Source organism: Ranitomeya imitator, chromosome 3 (genome assembly GCF_032444005.1).
Source record: "Ranitomeya imitator isolate aRanImi1 chromosome 3, aRanImi1.pri, whole genome shotgun sequence".
NCBI lineage: Eukaryota > Metazoa > Chordata > Amphibia > Anura > Dendrobatidae > Ranitomeya > Ranitomeya imitator.
Genome location: NC_091284.1, coordinates 120272033 through 120288152, shown reverse-complemented (window position 1 = coordinate 120288152; position 16120 = coordinate 120272033). Strand labels below are relative to the sequence as shown.

The 16120-nt window shown below is 46.8% G+C and overlaps 1 protein-coding gene across 1 annotated transcript in view; it reads right to left on the bottom strand.

Moving 5' to 3' along the window:
- The window catches only part of RPA1 (replication protein A1), a 123714-nt gene that overhangs the window by 64851 nt on the left and 42743 nt on the right, over positions 1 to 16120 (bottom strand). The window contains exons 8-12 of the mRNA XM_069761361.1: positions 6160 to 6262; positions 3898 to 3966; positions 3625 to 3817; positions 3406 to 3545; positions 2712 to 2860 (exon numbers count right to left, since the gene is read on the bottom strand). Of these exons, the coding sequence (XP_069617462.1) occupies positions 2712 to 2860; positions 3406 to 3545; positions 3625 to 3817; positions 3898 to 3966; positions 6160 to 6262 (654 nt within the window). The remainder of the gene's footprint in view (positions 1 to 2711; positions 2861 to 3405; positions 3546 to 3624; positions 3818 to 3897; positions 3967 to 6159; positions 6263 to 16120) is intronic.

Below are 16120 nucleotides of genomic sequence, written 5' to 3'. Positions count from 1 at the left end.
GCAGGACTTGGCACCTGTCCACACTGCCAAAAGTACCAATATGGGTGTAAAACAACAGTATCACTCTGCTTGATTGACCAACAAACTCATCTGACCTTAACCCCTTAGAGAATCTATGAGGTATTGTTGAGGAAGATGACAGACACCAGAGCCAACAATGCAGACATGCTGAAGGCGGCTATCACAGCAACCTGGGCTTCCATAACCCCTCAGCAGTGCCACAGGCTGATCACCTCCATGCCATGCTGCATTGATGCAGTAACTGATGCAAAAGTTGCCCAGACCAAGTATTGAGTGCATTTACTGAACATACATTCCAGTAGGCCAACATTTCAGATTTTAAAATCCTTTTTCAAGCTGGTGTTATAAACTATTCTAATTTACTGAGATAATGACTTTTGGGTTTTCATTGGCTGTAAGCCATAATCATCAACATTAACAGAAATAAACACTTGGAATAGATCATTCTGTAATGACTATTTAATATGTGTTTCACTTTTTGTTTTGAACTGAAATAAATTAACATTAAATAGAAATATATATATATATATATATATATATATATATATATTTTTTTTTTTAAATAACTACAGTACCATTGTTTTTAGTCCCCTTGGGAGACATGAACCTGTGATCGACCGACTGCTTATACTATATGCTGAAAAACCTCTATTACAGTATATAGTGAAAATTGCAGCCTCCTTCAAAGATCAGCCCATAGCCAAGCTTCAGAAGACAAGCATCATGGAAGCGACGGGCCTTCATCAGGATCATGTGTCAATGGTTACCCACTGGGGTCTCGCAATCAGGTCACAGGGCCCCGAAGGCAGGTCCCTGTGAGCAGCAGACTGAATTTAAAAGCCAGCGTCAGAGATTAACTGTGGCATTGAAGTGGTTAAACACAGGTGACGTACAGCCCCGGTCGCAGCCATTACAGACAGATGCCGGCTAGCCCCCCTCTACACACAGGAACCCCTGCAGCCATGTATATGTGCATTATTTTGCATTAAGGTCTTAAAGAACCCATTGATTTTAATTGGTATTTTTTTTAATCGGGTTGTCTTCAGTTTAGTTTTGTCTTGACAATATACAACAGTCTGATGGTATATTCTCTGCTACCGTAATTGCGAGATAAGCGAGAGTGACCACTAAGCCCTGTAGGGAGCCCTGATGTTCACACTCCAGTGTTTACAAGCGGCCTCCTCTGGAGGGGATATTAGCTGCCATAAAGTTATCATCAGGGAAGTAAACGTTCTGGCATGTTTGATTCTGGACTGCAAATCCTTTTGTTTTCCTGTAAATAATTTGCCCCTAAAGATATCCAGAAGGGAACACAGGAGCAGCGCTCCAGTGTATGGGAGGCACAGCCGAGATAGCTGCCGGCCATAAGACAGTCTGAACCATCCTTCTACCAACAGTCATCTTATGTGTGTGGAGGGACTTTCGTCTCAGACAACCTATAACTCTGGAGAATCAGTTACGTTTGACGTAATTTATGTTAAATAGAAATATACAGCAGCATACATTTTTATGCAGCCATCAAAATAAAGCTGTGTGTTTTGTGTTGTAGTCCATAAGTTAGAAAAAATGTAAATCTATAAAAGAAAAAAAAACACAAATTATTTTGGTGTAATATATAGATATTTTTTTTTAATCACACTTGATACTAGATCTCACTTTTTGATCTATTTATATTAGGTCAGGTATAAAATACTTTTTTACATCTGTCAATAAAACAGATTTAGATAGGCAATAGATTTTTTTCACAAAAGTACACACCTATTTGGCAGGATTTATGTGCCAGTGTTTTCCTGCTGAATTTCAGAAGTCAGTCTCCAGACATTTCATGGTGCCACAGAACATAAAGGCATTCCTGCCAGGTTGCAAGCACTAGAACACAACCCCAGTCAGGGGACTCCTATGCATGGTAATAGGTGTTTCTCCTCTCTGCCTCGTTAGTGCAAAGTCTGCAATTTTACCTGCAGCTAGCTTATGGTATGTTCAATTTGGGAAATCATTTTAAACATCAATTCAGTAGAAAAAGGGTTAAATTTACACTACTTAACCATTTGATATTGTTATGGTGCCCACTAGTGTCCAAACATGGAAGTGTGATCAAAGGATACAAAAAGTACAAGGATATTTCATCTAAATGTGTAGTTTTGTGTTAAAGAGCCACTAACTCCAAATACTGTCCTGCGCCACCTGGGCAGCTGAATGCCATCTATCATGGCGTGTAAGCAGTCACTTCACACTGCAGAAAGGCTCAAGATTGGACTATGGTTCAGCCTCTTAATCTGCAGATATATTTCAATAATACATTATGGGCAGCACGGTGGCGCAGTGGTTAGCACAGCAGCCTTGCAGCGCTGGAGTCCTGGGTTCAAATCCCACCTTGGACAACATCTGCAAGGAAATTGTATGTTCTCTCCGTGTTTGCGTGGGTTTCCTCCGGGTTCTCCGGTTTCCTCCCACATTCCAAAGACATACTGATAGGGAATTTAGATTGTGAGCCCCATCAGGGAGAGCGATGATAATGTGTGCAAAACTAAAGCGCTGCGGAATATGTTAGCGCTATATAAAAATAAAGATTATTACATTGATGCTCACTGCCTTTTCTTTGTTTTTTTTAAGTGTTTACCTACCAATTCATTTAGTTCAGTAATCCTATAAAACAAATGTTTGAAAAGTAAAACCAATGCGTGTCCTACCATCCTCTGAGCTTGAATGCTTCAGGAATATCTGGATTTATCATGAACGTGCTGGATGATAAAACTGACAGAGATCGCCCCCCAAAATCAGAAAGCCGGGCTCCTTTGATCGCTACAACAGGTTGTCTTGAGCCATCAAATTTATCCGCCTGTTACAAAAGAAAGATACTTCAGGTCAGACTGATAAAGAAGTATTGCAACCTGAGCGTTCATGGCATATTGGCAGGTTTGGACATGGAAGTCTGTGGAGACCTCCTTTCTGAATTTCCTAACATTCGGACAGAGAATGAATGGAGAAGTGGCCATGCATTAGAGCCGCTCTGTGTTTTCACTCCTAATGGAATAACAGAAGCAGATGAGAAAACATGTAGAGGCCTCACCAGGCGGGATGGGGACGGCAGATCCCCAACGTGGGCACACAGACATTTATAGAATACCCCATGGATATCCCATAGATCATTATCATGAAAGTAGTATTATAAGTGACTCTAGGATCATCAGCACACAGTAAATTATTTTCTCACATGTAACGTCTAAAACTGATGGATACCAGATTGGAATAGATACTGAACACCTTGATCCTAACACATAGGATCAGTACCTGTGCTATACACATTTACTAAGATCATGGGGGCTTCACTTATAGCCACAACAGCTACATATACAACCTTGCGATATCATCATGAATACTTACATCTTCTCCCCACAGAGTTGTGGAAACCACCTTGCCCGATGTGTCCATTAAATGGATCGTTCTCTTCGAAACTTCTCGGTTGTTTGATTTTATTGTGACCTTAGCGACCTCTTCAAAACTCTTACAAACTCCTATGACATCTGTAAAGAAGGAAACCCAAGAATGACAACGGATCTATGCTAGCGCTGACCACCTGACAGCTACCAAAATGGTACAGACCTAATAATGTGTCTTTATTCTTGCTTTCAAGTTCAGAAATAGGAACAAACTGAAACTGCACCGTAGGGACATCTGAGGAGTCATCGCAAGGGATAACGGTGGTCTCGCTATTAAAAGTCATCTCATAGTCATTCTTCACGGCCGTGTACTGCTTGTTAGCAATCTTCAAAGTGCCTTTTGAGAAGTAATATACCTGGTCAAATAGAGAAATAAGTGTTATTTAAAAAAGCCCCAACATGTGATAACCTGTCAACTGGACAAATCAGAACGTACCTTATTCACTTCAATAAGAGAGAAAAACTTGTCAGCTTGATCATTGAAGGCAGTTGCCCGGATCTCACCCTGGAAAAGGTAAGAAACCATGCTTAAAGGGTACCTGTCATCAGGTTTTCCCCACATAAAGTAGAGAAAGTACAGATGCTACCACCATTTGGGCCTGATGGGGTGATCCGGTCAGATGGGCGTCTCTGGTCTTGAATCTTGTAGTGATGAGCGAAAGTGCTCAGTTATGCAGAGTGTATCACGTGTGCTCGAGGGACATGTCCGAGTCCCCACGGACACATGTTTCGCAGCTGTTAGCCACAAAACATGTGGAGATTGCTTGTCTTTGTCAGGGAATCCCCGCATGTTTTGTGGCTGTTTAACTGTGGATATCTAACTGTTAAGACAGCCACAAAACATGCGGGGATTGCCTGACAAACATGGGCAATCTCCACATGTTTTGTAGCTGTGTAACAGAGGCGAAACAGTGTCAGTGGGGAATTGAACATGTCCCTCGAGCACCTGCAATTGTCTGTGCATACCTGAGCACCTTAGGCTACTTTCACACTTCCGTCAGTACGGGGCGTCGCAATCAGTCGGCCCGACGGACGTTGTGCAAAATAGTGCACAACGTGGGCAGCGGATGCAGTTTTCAGACACATCCGCTGCCCATTATGAGTTCCAGGGAGGAGGGGGCGGAGTTTCGGTAGCACATGCGCAGTCGAAAATGGAGGACGCCTCACACAAAAAAAACGTTACATTGAACTTTTTTTGTGATGACGGTCCGCCAATTACCGACGCATCCAGTGCACGACGTATGGAACGTGTGTCCATACGTCGCGATGCGTCGGTAATACAAGTCTATGTGCAAAAAAACGCATCCTGCGGGGAACTTTGCAGGATGCGTTTTTTGCACAGAACAACGCATTGCAACGTCTTTATAAAGACGAAGTGTGAAAGTAGCCTTAGGCAAACTCTGGTAACGAGCACTTGTGCTCATCAATAGCACCTTCTCTCTTATTGCAATCGCCAGCCTCCATCCCCTGGATCAAAGCAATATAATGAGCATGCACTGCCTTTGCTTTCAGGTCATCGGTGCTGTTTGGCTTTTCCCGGGGCATGCAAATTACAGTACTTTGCTCTGACCTCAGCAGCCTGCACAGGAACCCGATGGGGGCACTGTTGATGACATCCACATGAAACGGGATGAGGACAACAAGAGGAGGCGCCAGATCAAGACCAGTGATGCCCATTGGACTGGACTGCCTCATCTGCAAGTATAATAAAAGGTCTTTTTGGGATCTGCAGACTGGATTAGGGATTTTAATTTTTTTTTTACAGCATTCCAGCATGGTGGTGGCCGTACTTTATATGGGACAAACTTGGTGACAGGTTCTCTTTAAGGATATATATATACTTAGAAATAAAAAGAAAAAAATGCAACATATATGTGCATTCAAATCAAACATACTCATGTTTACATGACCTCACATTAATCTATTTTCTCTACAGTCATTATGTGGGAAAAATGACCACGTAAGTTGTCAATTAGCATTTGTAAATATTCCTGGCCTCTGTATAAAACCATAGCCATCCACTTATTAATTATCGAGATGATTAACCAATTAACTGAAGAAGGCACGTGATGTGTGGGCTACAACGTACTCTGTACCTAACGGATGACAAAGATGTCACTGCTTGTATATGCTGCCCAGGCTCCAGCATGACTCATCCGCCTTCGCTATACCCAGGGCATGGAGAGCTAATTATTTGATAACAGATTTTTGTTCTTGCATCAGAGAAACAACATCTGCACATAAAAAACATTTTAGTCACTGCAATTTTTCTACAAGTGACCAAGAATAGAAAGCATGACGAGCTCTGTACATCTCAAAAGAGGTTAGGGGGGGCAAACAAAAGCGAGCCTCTGTCTCCGGAGCAATCACCAGCATCGGGCTGAAGTCAAGAAGCGCTGACTGCCAGCAGATTCTGTACAGAGCTTTCCCAGACACACTGGTGTACTACACTATACAAACAATACTACAATGCTAATTTTATAGTTCAACTATGATTCTTCTCGATCAGACATATTATATAGGTATTTAAGCCACGGAATTTGACTTGAACATCACTGTGATGACTGCAGATAAGCATTTATAAGATAAAACATAATGAGCTTAATTTTATTGGCCATGGGCAAAATAACTGTGTGGACAGCAGTACGCAGCATATAAAAGCTACAGACGTAAAAGCGTAACGACAGCCTTTACTTACACTCTCATCCACCATCTCAATGGAAAATAATTTCCCTTCTCCACGAGAATTGCTCCAAGTACGTATCTGGCCTTTGTTGGTCACTCGCGCTCGAATCATCCACCTTAAAAAAGGAATTTATATAAAAAAAATTGTATTCTATGTATTAATTTAGATTATACACTTACACATTGGGGAAGTGCAGAAGGAGAGCGAGCGACCTGGCGGGAAGGAGAGCGAGCGACCTGGCGGGAAGGAGAGCGAGCGACCTGGCGGGAAGGAGAGCGAGCGACCTGGCGGGAAGGAGAGCGAGCGACCTGGCGGGAAGGAGAGCGAGCGACCTGGCGGGAAGGAGAGCGAGCGACCTGGCGGGAAGGAGAGCGAGCGACCTGGCGGGAAGGAGAGCGAGCGACCTGGCGGGAAGGAGAGCGAGCGACCTGGCGGGAAGGAGAGCGAGCGACCTGGCGGGAAGGAGCGCGAGCGACCTGGCGGGAAGGAGAGCGAGCGACCTGGCGGGAAGGAGAGCGAGCGACCTGGCGGGAAGGAGAGCGAGCGACCTGGCGGGAAGGAGAGCGAGCGACCTGGCGGGAAGGAGAGCGAGCGACCTGGCGGGAAGGAGAGCGAGCGACCTGGCGGGAAGGAGAGCGAGCGACCTGGCGGGAAGGAGAGCGAGCGACCTGGCGGGAAGGAGAGCGAGCGACCTGGCGGGAAGGAGAGCGAGCGACCTGGCGGGAAGGAGAGCGAGCGACCTGGCGGGAAGGAGAGCGAGCGACCTGGCGGGAAGGAGAGCGAGCGACCTGGCGGGAAGGAGCGCGAGCGACCTGGCGGGAAGGAGCGCCAGCGACCTGGCGGGAAGGAGCGCAAGCGACCTAACGGGAAGGAGCGCAAGCGACCTAGCGGGAAGGAGCGCAAGCGACCTAGCGGGAAGGAGCGCAAGCGACCAAGCGGGAAGGAGCGCAAGCGACCTAGCGGGAAGGAGCGCAAGCGACCTAGCGGGAAGGAGCGCAAGCGACCTAGCGGGAAGGAGCGCAAGCGACCTAGCGGGAAGGAGCGCAAGCGACCTAGAAAAGTTGAGCAAACGATCTAGCGGGAAGGAGAGCAAGCGGACTAGCGGAAAGAGCGCAAGCGACCTAGCGGGTAGGAGCGCAAGCGACCTAGCGGGTAGGAGCGCAAGCGACCTAGCCGGAAGGAGCGCAAGCGATCTAGAGAAGGTGAGCAAGCGATCTAGCGGGAAGGAGAGCAAGCGATCTAGCGGGAAGGAGAGCATGCGATCTAGCGGGAAGGAGAGCAAGTGACCTAGCGGGAAGGAGAGGAAGCGATCTAGCGGGAAGGAGAGCAAGTGATCTCGCGGGAAGGAGAGCAAGCGATCTTGCAGGAAGGAGAGCAAGCGATCTTGCAGGAAGGAGAGCAAGCGATCTTGCAGGAAGGAGAGCAAGCAATCTAGCGGAAAAGGGAGAGTAACAAAAGAGCAACTGCCTCTCAAACACATGGAACAATTTCAGATAAACATTTCTCACTGTAAAATTGAAAAGACTGAATATCCCACCATCTACAGTACATATCAAAGGTTCAGTTTCTAGAGAAATCGAGAACATTCAGACAAGAATGGGACAACATTTCCCTTCCAAACTCTAGCAATTGGTGTCCTCACTTCTCAGAGGTTTAGATTGCTGTCAAAAGAGATGCTACACAATGGTAGACATGGCCCTGTCCCAAATGTTTTGAGACATGTTGCTGCCATCAATTTCTAAAGGAGTTAATTATTACAAGTAAAATGGAAAAACTTCCAACATTCACCTTCTGACCTGTGTGATGTCCTGTTGCATATAAAATTTGCTGATAAGAGTTTCAAACTCATTTGATTATTGTTTTCTCTACATTTTAAACAAAGTGTCCCACTTCTCACTTTACTGTGATCACAAGTCACCAACAACCTTCCATTATACTTTCACAGATCAGACTATTTCAGGTGCAGCAATACCAAATATTCTGAAAAAGGGAAGGGGGAGTTAAACTTTCATATTTTCTTTATTTTTAGTCCCCATATGGGACTGGAGCCGGTGAATTTTTGATTACAAGAAGTATTGCAGTATACAGAGAAAATTATGTTCTGCTATGAAGCCCAGCCAGGGACTGTGACACAGAAGGTCCAAGATGGAAACTTTAGGGGGCTTCAGCAGGCCTCCAGCCGCCATATCAACTCATCACCATCCCAGAATAGAATTGTGGAGGCCAGTGGGAGACTGCACGCAAGGATCATTTAAAAGCCACCAAAGTTTATCAATGGCAATGAAATAGTTAAACAATAGTAACCATAACAGATACCTGCCATGGTGCTGACTCAGCAACTTAGCCCTACCTATGATCCACTATTATTGAGAAGGGGTTAGTGAACTTATCAAAGAAAAGCCTTACATGGAGCTCAATGACAGGATAGAGCAGGACACTTATAATGAAGGCAGCGGGTGGATGGCACCACAGGAAGCTTTTACAGGTTTTAGCACAGCCAACAAATTTAATCAATTGCTAGCAGTGTGTAACCCTCCTTTCTCTACAGCAGCACACAGGCCGCACACTGGAAGAAAATTCAATACTCCAGACATGGTTTACACTAAAACTACCACAGTGGAAATGGGATAATGCCAGATAATGTGTGCTACATTAATGTCCATGCTGGGAAATGAGCCGGCCTGGGGAGTCAGTGTGCAGAGAACCTACCACCATTACAGGCAGGTTTGCTAACGGCAATTTACACCATGTGAGCGTTAGACATGGGATATTGGGGCAGATTCTGCACCAAACAGCCACAGACGTACAGTACAATGTATGTGAAGAGGGAACACAAATCCCCAATCTCAGGCAGTGGATTTTAGGATAGATATCAGCTGTGAGGGCCTTTTTAACAACCTGGCAGATTTTTAATTTTTCAGCTTTCGCTTTCTTTTAAGATGTATAACTTTTTTTGTTGTTGACATGGGTGTAGTTGTGGCTTTTAACGTCCACTGACTGACACAGCCCATCACGGCCGTGATTCAGTTCCTGCACCAGGACGGCCTATGTCCATCATGCATATAAACACGCAGTGACAGTTCAGTGCAGACATCGGTCTGTGACAGCTGAGAGGCAGGAGAAGGTGCGGGGACCCATGCTGTCATCCCCGCACCCAGATCACTGTGATCAGCGCCTCCCAACCGATCAGTGCAGCAGCTCAGGGCGCCAGTGGCCGAGCTTCTGTACTAATACAGGAGCGGAGCCAGTGCCGCCCTTGGCGGTTGATCCCCTAAATGCTGCAATCAAGTGCGATCCCAACATTCATGAAGGAGGCAGAGGGACAGGAGTTCCGGGTCAATCGTTGCCATGGGGACCCCGGTCGTCATAAGCCCTGGGTCACCAAGCTAAGGAAAGTTTCTAAAACCATGCTCACAACATGGTGTCCGAAGCTTTCAATTTAGGTGTAATGCTTTGCAATGTATAACCAGTGCAAAGCAAAAAAAAAAGCAAAAGTCCCATAAAGGGACTACCATATATACTCGTGTATAAGTCGACCCGAGTATAAGCCGAGGCACCTAATTTTGCCTCAAAAAACTGAGAAAACGTATTGCCTCGAGTATAAGCCGGGTATGCATTGTCCCCTAATCTCTTATGCATGGTTCCTCATCCCCCATTCTTGTATACATGGGCTCCTTATACCCATCCTTGTATACATGGCTCCTTATCCCCGTCCTTGTCTGCATGGCTCCTTATCCCCATCCTTGTATGCATGGCTCCTTATACCCATCCTTGTATGCATGGCTCCTTATACCCATCCTTGTATGCATGGCTCCTTATCCCCATCCTTGTATGCATGGCTCCTTATCCCCATCCTTGTATGCATGGCTGCTTATCCCCATCCTTGTATGCATGGCTCCTTATCCCCATCATTGTATACATGGGCTCCTTATACCCATCCTTGTATGCATGGCTCCTTATACCCATCCTTGTATGCATGGCTCCTTATCCCCATCCTTGTATGCATGGCTCCTTATCCCAGTCCTTGTCTGCATGGCTCCTTATCCCCATCCTTGTCTGCATGGCTCCTTATCCCCATCCTTGTCTGCATGGCTCCTTATCCCCATCCTTGTCTGCATGGCTCCTTATCCCAGTCCTTGTCTGCATGGCTCCTTATCCCAGTCCTTGTATGCATGGCTCCTTATCCCAGTCCTTGTATGCATGGCTCCTTATCCCAGTCCTTGTCTGCATGGCTCCTTATCCCCGTCCTTGTATGCATGCCTCTTTATCCCCGTCCTTGTATTCATGGCTCCTTATCCCCATCCTTGTATGCATGGCTCCTTATCCCCATCCTTGTCTGCATGGCTCCTTATCCCCATCCTTGTCTGCATGGCTCCTTATCCCCATCCTTGTCTGCATGGCTCCTTATCCCAGTCCTTGTCTGCATGGCTCCTTATCCCAGTCCTTGTCTGCATGGCTCCTTATCCCCGTGCTTGTATGCATGGCTTCTTATCCCCGTCCTTGTATGCATGCCTCTTTATCCCCGTCCTTGTATTCATGGCTCCTTATCCCCGTGCTTGTATGCATGGCTCCTTATCCCCGTGCTTGTATGCATGGCTCCTTATCCCCATCCTTGTCTGCATGGCTCCTTATCCCCATCCTTGTCTGCATGGCTCCTTATCCCCATCCTTGTCTGCATGGCTCCTTATCCCCATCCTTGTCTGCATGGCTCCTTATCCCCATCCTTGTCTGCATGGCTCCTTATCCCCGTCCTTGTATTCATGGCTCCTTATCCCCGTGCTTGTATGCATGGCTCCTTATCCCCGTGCTTGTATGCATGGCTCCTTATCCCCATCCTTGTCTGCATGGCTCCTTATCCCCGTGCTTGTATGCATGGCTCCTTATCCCCGTGCTTGTATGCATGGCTCCTTATCCCCATCCTTGTCTGCATGGCTCCTTATCCCCGTGCTTGTATGCATGGCTCCTTATCCCCATCCTTGTCTGCATGGCTCCTTATCCCCATCCTTGTCTGCATGGCTCCTTATCCCCGTCCTTGTATTCATGGCTCCTTATCCCCGTGCTTGTATGCATGGCTCCTTATCCCCGTGCTTGTATGCATGGCTCCTTATCCCCATCCTTGTCTGCATGGCTCCTTATCCCCATCCTTGTCTGCATGGCTCCTTATCCCCGTCCTTGTATTCATGGCTCCTTATCCCCGTGCTTGTATGCATGGCTCCTTATCCCCGTGCTTGTATGCATGGCTCCTTATCCCCATCCTTGTCTGCATGGCTCCTTATCCCCGTGCTTGTATGCATGGCTCCTTATCCCCGTGCTTGTATGCATGGCTCCTTATCCCCATCCTTGTCTGCATGGCTCCTTATCCCCGTGCTTGTATGCATGGCTCCTTATCCCCATCCTTGTCTGCATGGCTCCTTATCCCCATCCTTGTCTGCATGGCTCCTTATCCCCGTCCTTGTATTCATGGCTCCTTATCCCCGTGCTTGTATGCATGGCTCCTTATCCCCGTGCTTGTATGCATGGCTCCTTATCCCCATCCTTGTCTGCATGGCTCCTTATCCCCATCCTTGTCTGCATGGCTCCTTATCCCCATCCTTGTCTGCATGGCTCCTTATCCCCATCCTTGTCTGCATGGCTCCTTATCCCCATCCTTGTCTGCATGCTCCTTATCCCCATCCTTGTCTGCATGGCTCCTTATCCCCATCCTTGTCTGCATGGCTCCTTATCCCCATCCTTGTCTGCATGGCTCCTTATCCCCATCCTTGTCTGTATGGCTCCTTATCCCCGTCCTTGTCTGCATGGCTCCTTATCCCAGTCCTTGTATGCATGGCTCCTTATCCCAGTCCTTGTCTGCATGGCTCCTTATCCCCGTCCTTGTATGCATGCCTCTTTATCCCCGTCCTTGTATGCATGGCTCCTTATCCCCGTCCTTGTCTGCATGGCTCCTTATCCCCATCCTTGTCTGCATGGCTCCTTATCCCCAACTGTTATGTTTGCTAATGACAGGTGTTATGAAGGCAATCCAGAAACACAGTGAGCTTAGCAATCAGAGCGCACACAGTGATCTGACAAATACCCAAAAATACAAGAACGAGCTCTGAGACGTGGAAACTCTGTAGACTGCACACCTGATCCTATCCTAAACACAACTAAAAGCGGCTGTGGATTGCGCCTAACAACTACCTAGGCAACTCGGCACAGCCTAAGAAACTAGCTAGCCTGAAGATAGAAAAATAGGCCTGACTTGCCCCAGAGACATTCCCCAAAGGAAAAGGCAGCCCCCCACATATAATGACTGTGAGAAAGATGAAAAGACAAAACGTAGGGATGAAATAGATTCAGCAAAGTGGGGCCCGATATTCTAGGACAGAGCGAGGACAGTAAAGCGAACTTTGCAGTCTACAAAAAACCCTAAAGCAAAACCACGCAAAGGGGGCAAAAAAAACCCACCGTGCCGAACTAACGGCACGGCGGTACACCCTTTGCGTCTCAGAGCTTCCAGCAAAAACAAAAGACAAGCTGGACAGAAAAAAAGCAACAAAAAAGCAAAAAGCACTTAGCTATACAGAGCAGCAGGTCACAGGAACAATCAGGAGAAGCTCAGATCCAACACTGAAACATTGACAAGGAGCAAGGATAGCAGCATCAGGCGGAGTTAAGTAATGAAGCAGTTAACGAGCTCACCAGAACACCTGAGGGAGGAAGCTCAGAAGCTGCAGTACCACTTGTGACCACAGGAGTGAATTCAACCACAGAATTCACAACAGTACCCCCCCCTTGAGGAGGGGTCACCGAACCCTCACCAGAGCCCCCAGGCCGACCAGGATGAGCCGCATGAAAGGCACGAACAAGATCGGAAGCATGAACATCAGAGGCAAAAACCCAGGAATTATCTTCCTGAGCATAACCCTTCCATTTAACCAGATACTGGAGTTTCCGTCTAGAAACACGAGAATCCAAAATCTTCTCCACAATATACTCCAATTCCCCCTCCACCAAAACCGGGGCAGGAGGCTCAACAGATGGAACCATAGGTGCCACGTATCTCCGCAACAACGACCTATGGAATACATTATGTATGGAAAAGGAGTCTGGGAGGGCCAAACGAAAAGACACAGGATTGAGAATCTCAGAAATCCTATACGAACCAATAAAACGAGGTTTAAATTTAGGAGAGGAAACCTTCATAGGAATATGACGAGAAGATAACCAAACCAGATCCCCAACACGAAGTCGGGGACCCACACGGCGTCTGCGATTAGCGAAAAGTTGAGCTTTCTCCTGGGACAAGATCAAATTGTCCACTACCTGAGTCCAGATCTGCTGCAACCTATCCACCACAGAATCCACACCAGGACAGTCCGAAGACTCAACCTGTCCTGAAGAGAAACGAGGATGGAACCCAGAATTGCAAAAAAATGGAGAAACCAAGGTAGCCGAGCTGGCCCGATTATTAAGGGCGAACTCAGCCAACGGCAAAAAGGACACCCAATCATCCTGGTCTGCAGAAACAAAACATCTCAGATATGTTTCCAAGGTCTGATTGGTTCGTTCGGTCTGGCCATTAGTCTGAGGATGGAAAGCCGAGGAAAAGGATAGGTCAATGCCCATCCTACCACAAAAGGCTCGCCAAAACCTTGAAACAAACTGGGAACCTCTGTCAGAAACAATATTCTCAGGAATGCCATGCAACCGAACCACATGCTGAAAGAACAAAGGTACCAAATCAGAGGAGGAAGGCAATTTAGCCAAGGGCACCAGATGGACCATTTTAGAAAAGCGATCACAGACCACCCAAATGACTGACATCTTTTGAGAAACGGGAAGGTCAGAAATGAAATCCATCGAAATATGTGTCCAAGGCCTCTTTGGGACCGGCAAGGGCAAAAGCAACCCACTGGCACGAGAACAGCAGGGCTTAGCCCTAGCACAAATCCCACAGGACTGCACAAAAGTACGTACATCCCGTGACAGAGATGGCCACCAGAAGGATCTAGCCACTAACTCTCTGGTACCAAAGATTCCAGGATGACCAGCCAACACCGAACAATGAAGTTCAGAGATAAGTTTATTAGTCCACCTATCAGGGACGAACAGTTTCTCTGCTGGACAACGATCAGGTTTATTCGCCTGAAATTTTTGCAGCACCCGCCGCAAATCAGGGGAGATGGCAGACACAATGACTCCTTCCTTGAGGATACCCGCTGGCTCAGATAAACCCGGAGAGTCGGGCACAAAACTCCTAGACAGAGCATCCGCCTTCACATTTTTAGAGCCCGGAAGGTACGAAATCACAAAGTCGAAGCGGGCAAAAAATAACGACCAACGGGCCTGTCTAGGATTCAAGCGCTTGGCAGACTCGAGATAAGTCAAGTTCTTATGATCAGTCAATACCACCACGCGATGCTTAGCTCCTTCAAGCCAATGACGCCACTCCTCGAATGCCCACTTCATGGCCAGCAACTCTCGATTGCCCACATCATAATTACGCTCAGCGGGCGAAAACTTCCTGGAAAAGAAAGCACATGGTTTCATCACTGAGCAATCAGAACCTCTCTGTGACAAAACCGCCCCTGCTCCAATCTCAGAAGCATCAACCTCGACCTGGAACGGAAGAGAAACATCTGGCTGACACAACACAGGGGCAGAACAAAAACGACGCTTCAACTCCTGAAAAGCTTCCACAGCAGCAGAAGACCAATTAACCAAATCAGCACCCTTCTTGGTCAAATCGGTCAATGGTTTGGCAATGCTAGAAAAATTACAGATGAAGCGACGATAAAAATTAGCAAAGCCCAGGAACTTTTGCAGACTTTTCAGAGATGTCGGCTGAATCCAATCCTGGATGGCTTGGACCTTAACTGGATCCATCTCGATAGTAGAAGGTGTAAAGATGAACCCCAAAAATGAAACTTTCTGCACACCGAAGAGACACTTTGATCCCTTCACAAACAAAGAGTTAGCACGCAGGACCTGAAAAACCATTCTGACCTGCTTCACATGAGACTCCCAATCATCTGAGAAGATCAAAATGTCATCCAAGTAAACAATCAGGAATTTATCCAGATACTCACGGAAGATGTCATGCATAAAAGACTGAAACACAGATGGAGCATTGGCAAGTCCGAACGGCATCACTAGATACTCAAAATGACCCTCGGGCGTATTGAATGCAGTTTTCCATTCATCTCCTTGCCTGATTCTCACCAGATTATACGCACCACGAAGATCTATCTTAGTGAACCAACTAGCCCCCTTAATCCGAGCAAACAAGTCAGATAACAATGGCAAGGGATACTGAAATTTAACAGTGATCTTATTAAGAAGGCGGTAATCAATACACGGTCTCAGCGAACCATCCTTCTTGGCTACAAAGAAGAACCCTGCTCCCAGTGGTGATGACGATGGGCGAATATGTCCCTTCTCCAGGGATTCCTTCACATAACTGCGCATAGCGGCGTGTTCGGGCACGGATAAATTAAATAATCGACCTTTAGGGAATTTACTACCAGGAATCAAATTGATAGCACAATCACAATCCCTATGCGGAGGTAGAGCATCGGACTTGGGCTCTTCAAATACATCCTGATAATCAGACAAGAACTCTGGGACCTCAGAAGGGGTGGATGACGAAATCGACAAAAATGGAACATCACCATGTACCCCCTGACAACCCCAGCTGGATACCGACAAGGAATTCCAATCCAATACTGGATTATGGGTTTGTAGCCATGGCAACCGCAACACGACCACATCATGCAGATTATGCAACACCAGAAAGCGAATAACTTCCTGATGTGCAGGAGCCATGCACATGGTCAGCTGGGCCCAGTATTGAGGTTTATTCTTGGCCAAAGGTGTAGCATCAATTCCTCTCAATGGAATAGGACACCGCAAAGGCTCCAAGAAAAACCCACAACGTTTAGCATAATCCAAATCCATCAGATTCAGGGCAGCGCCCGAATCCACAAACGCC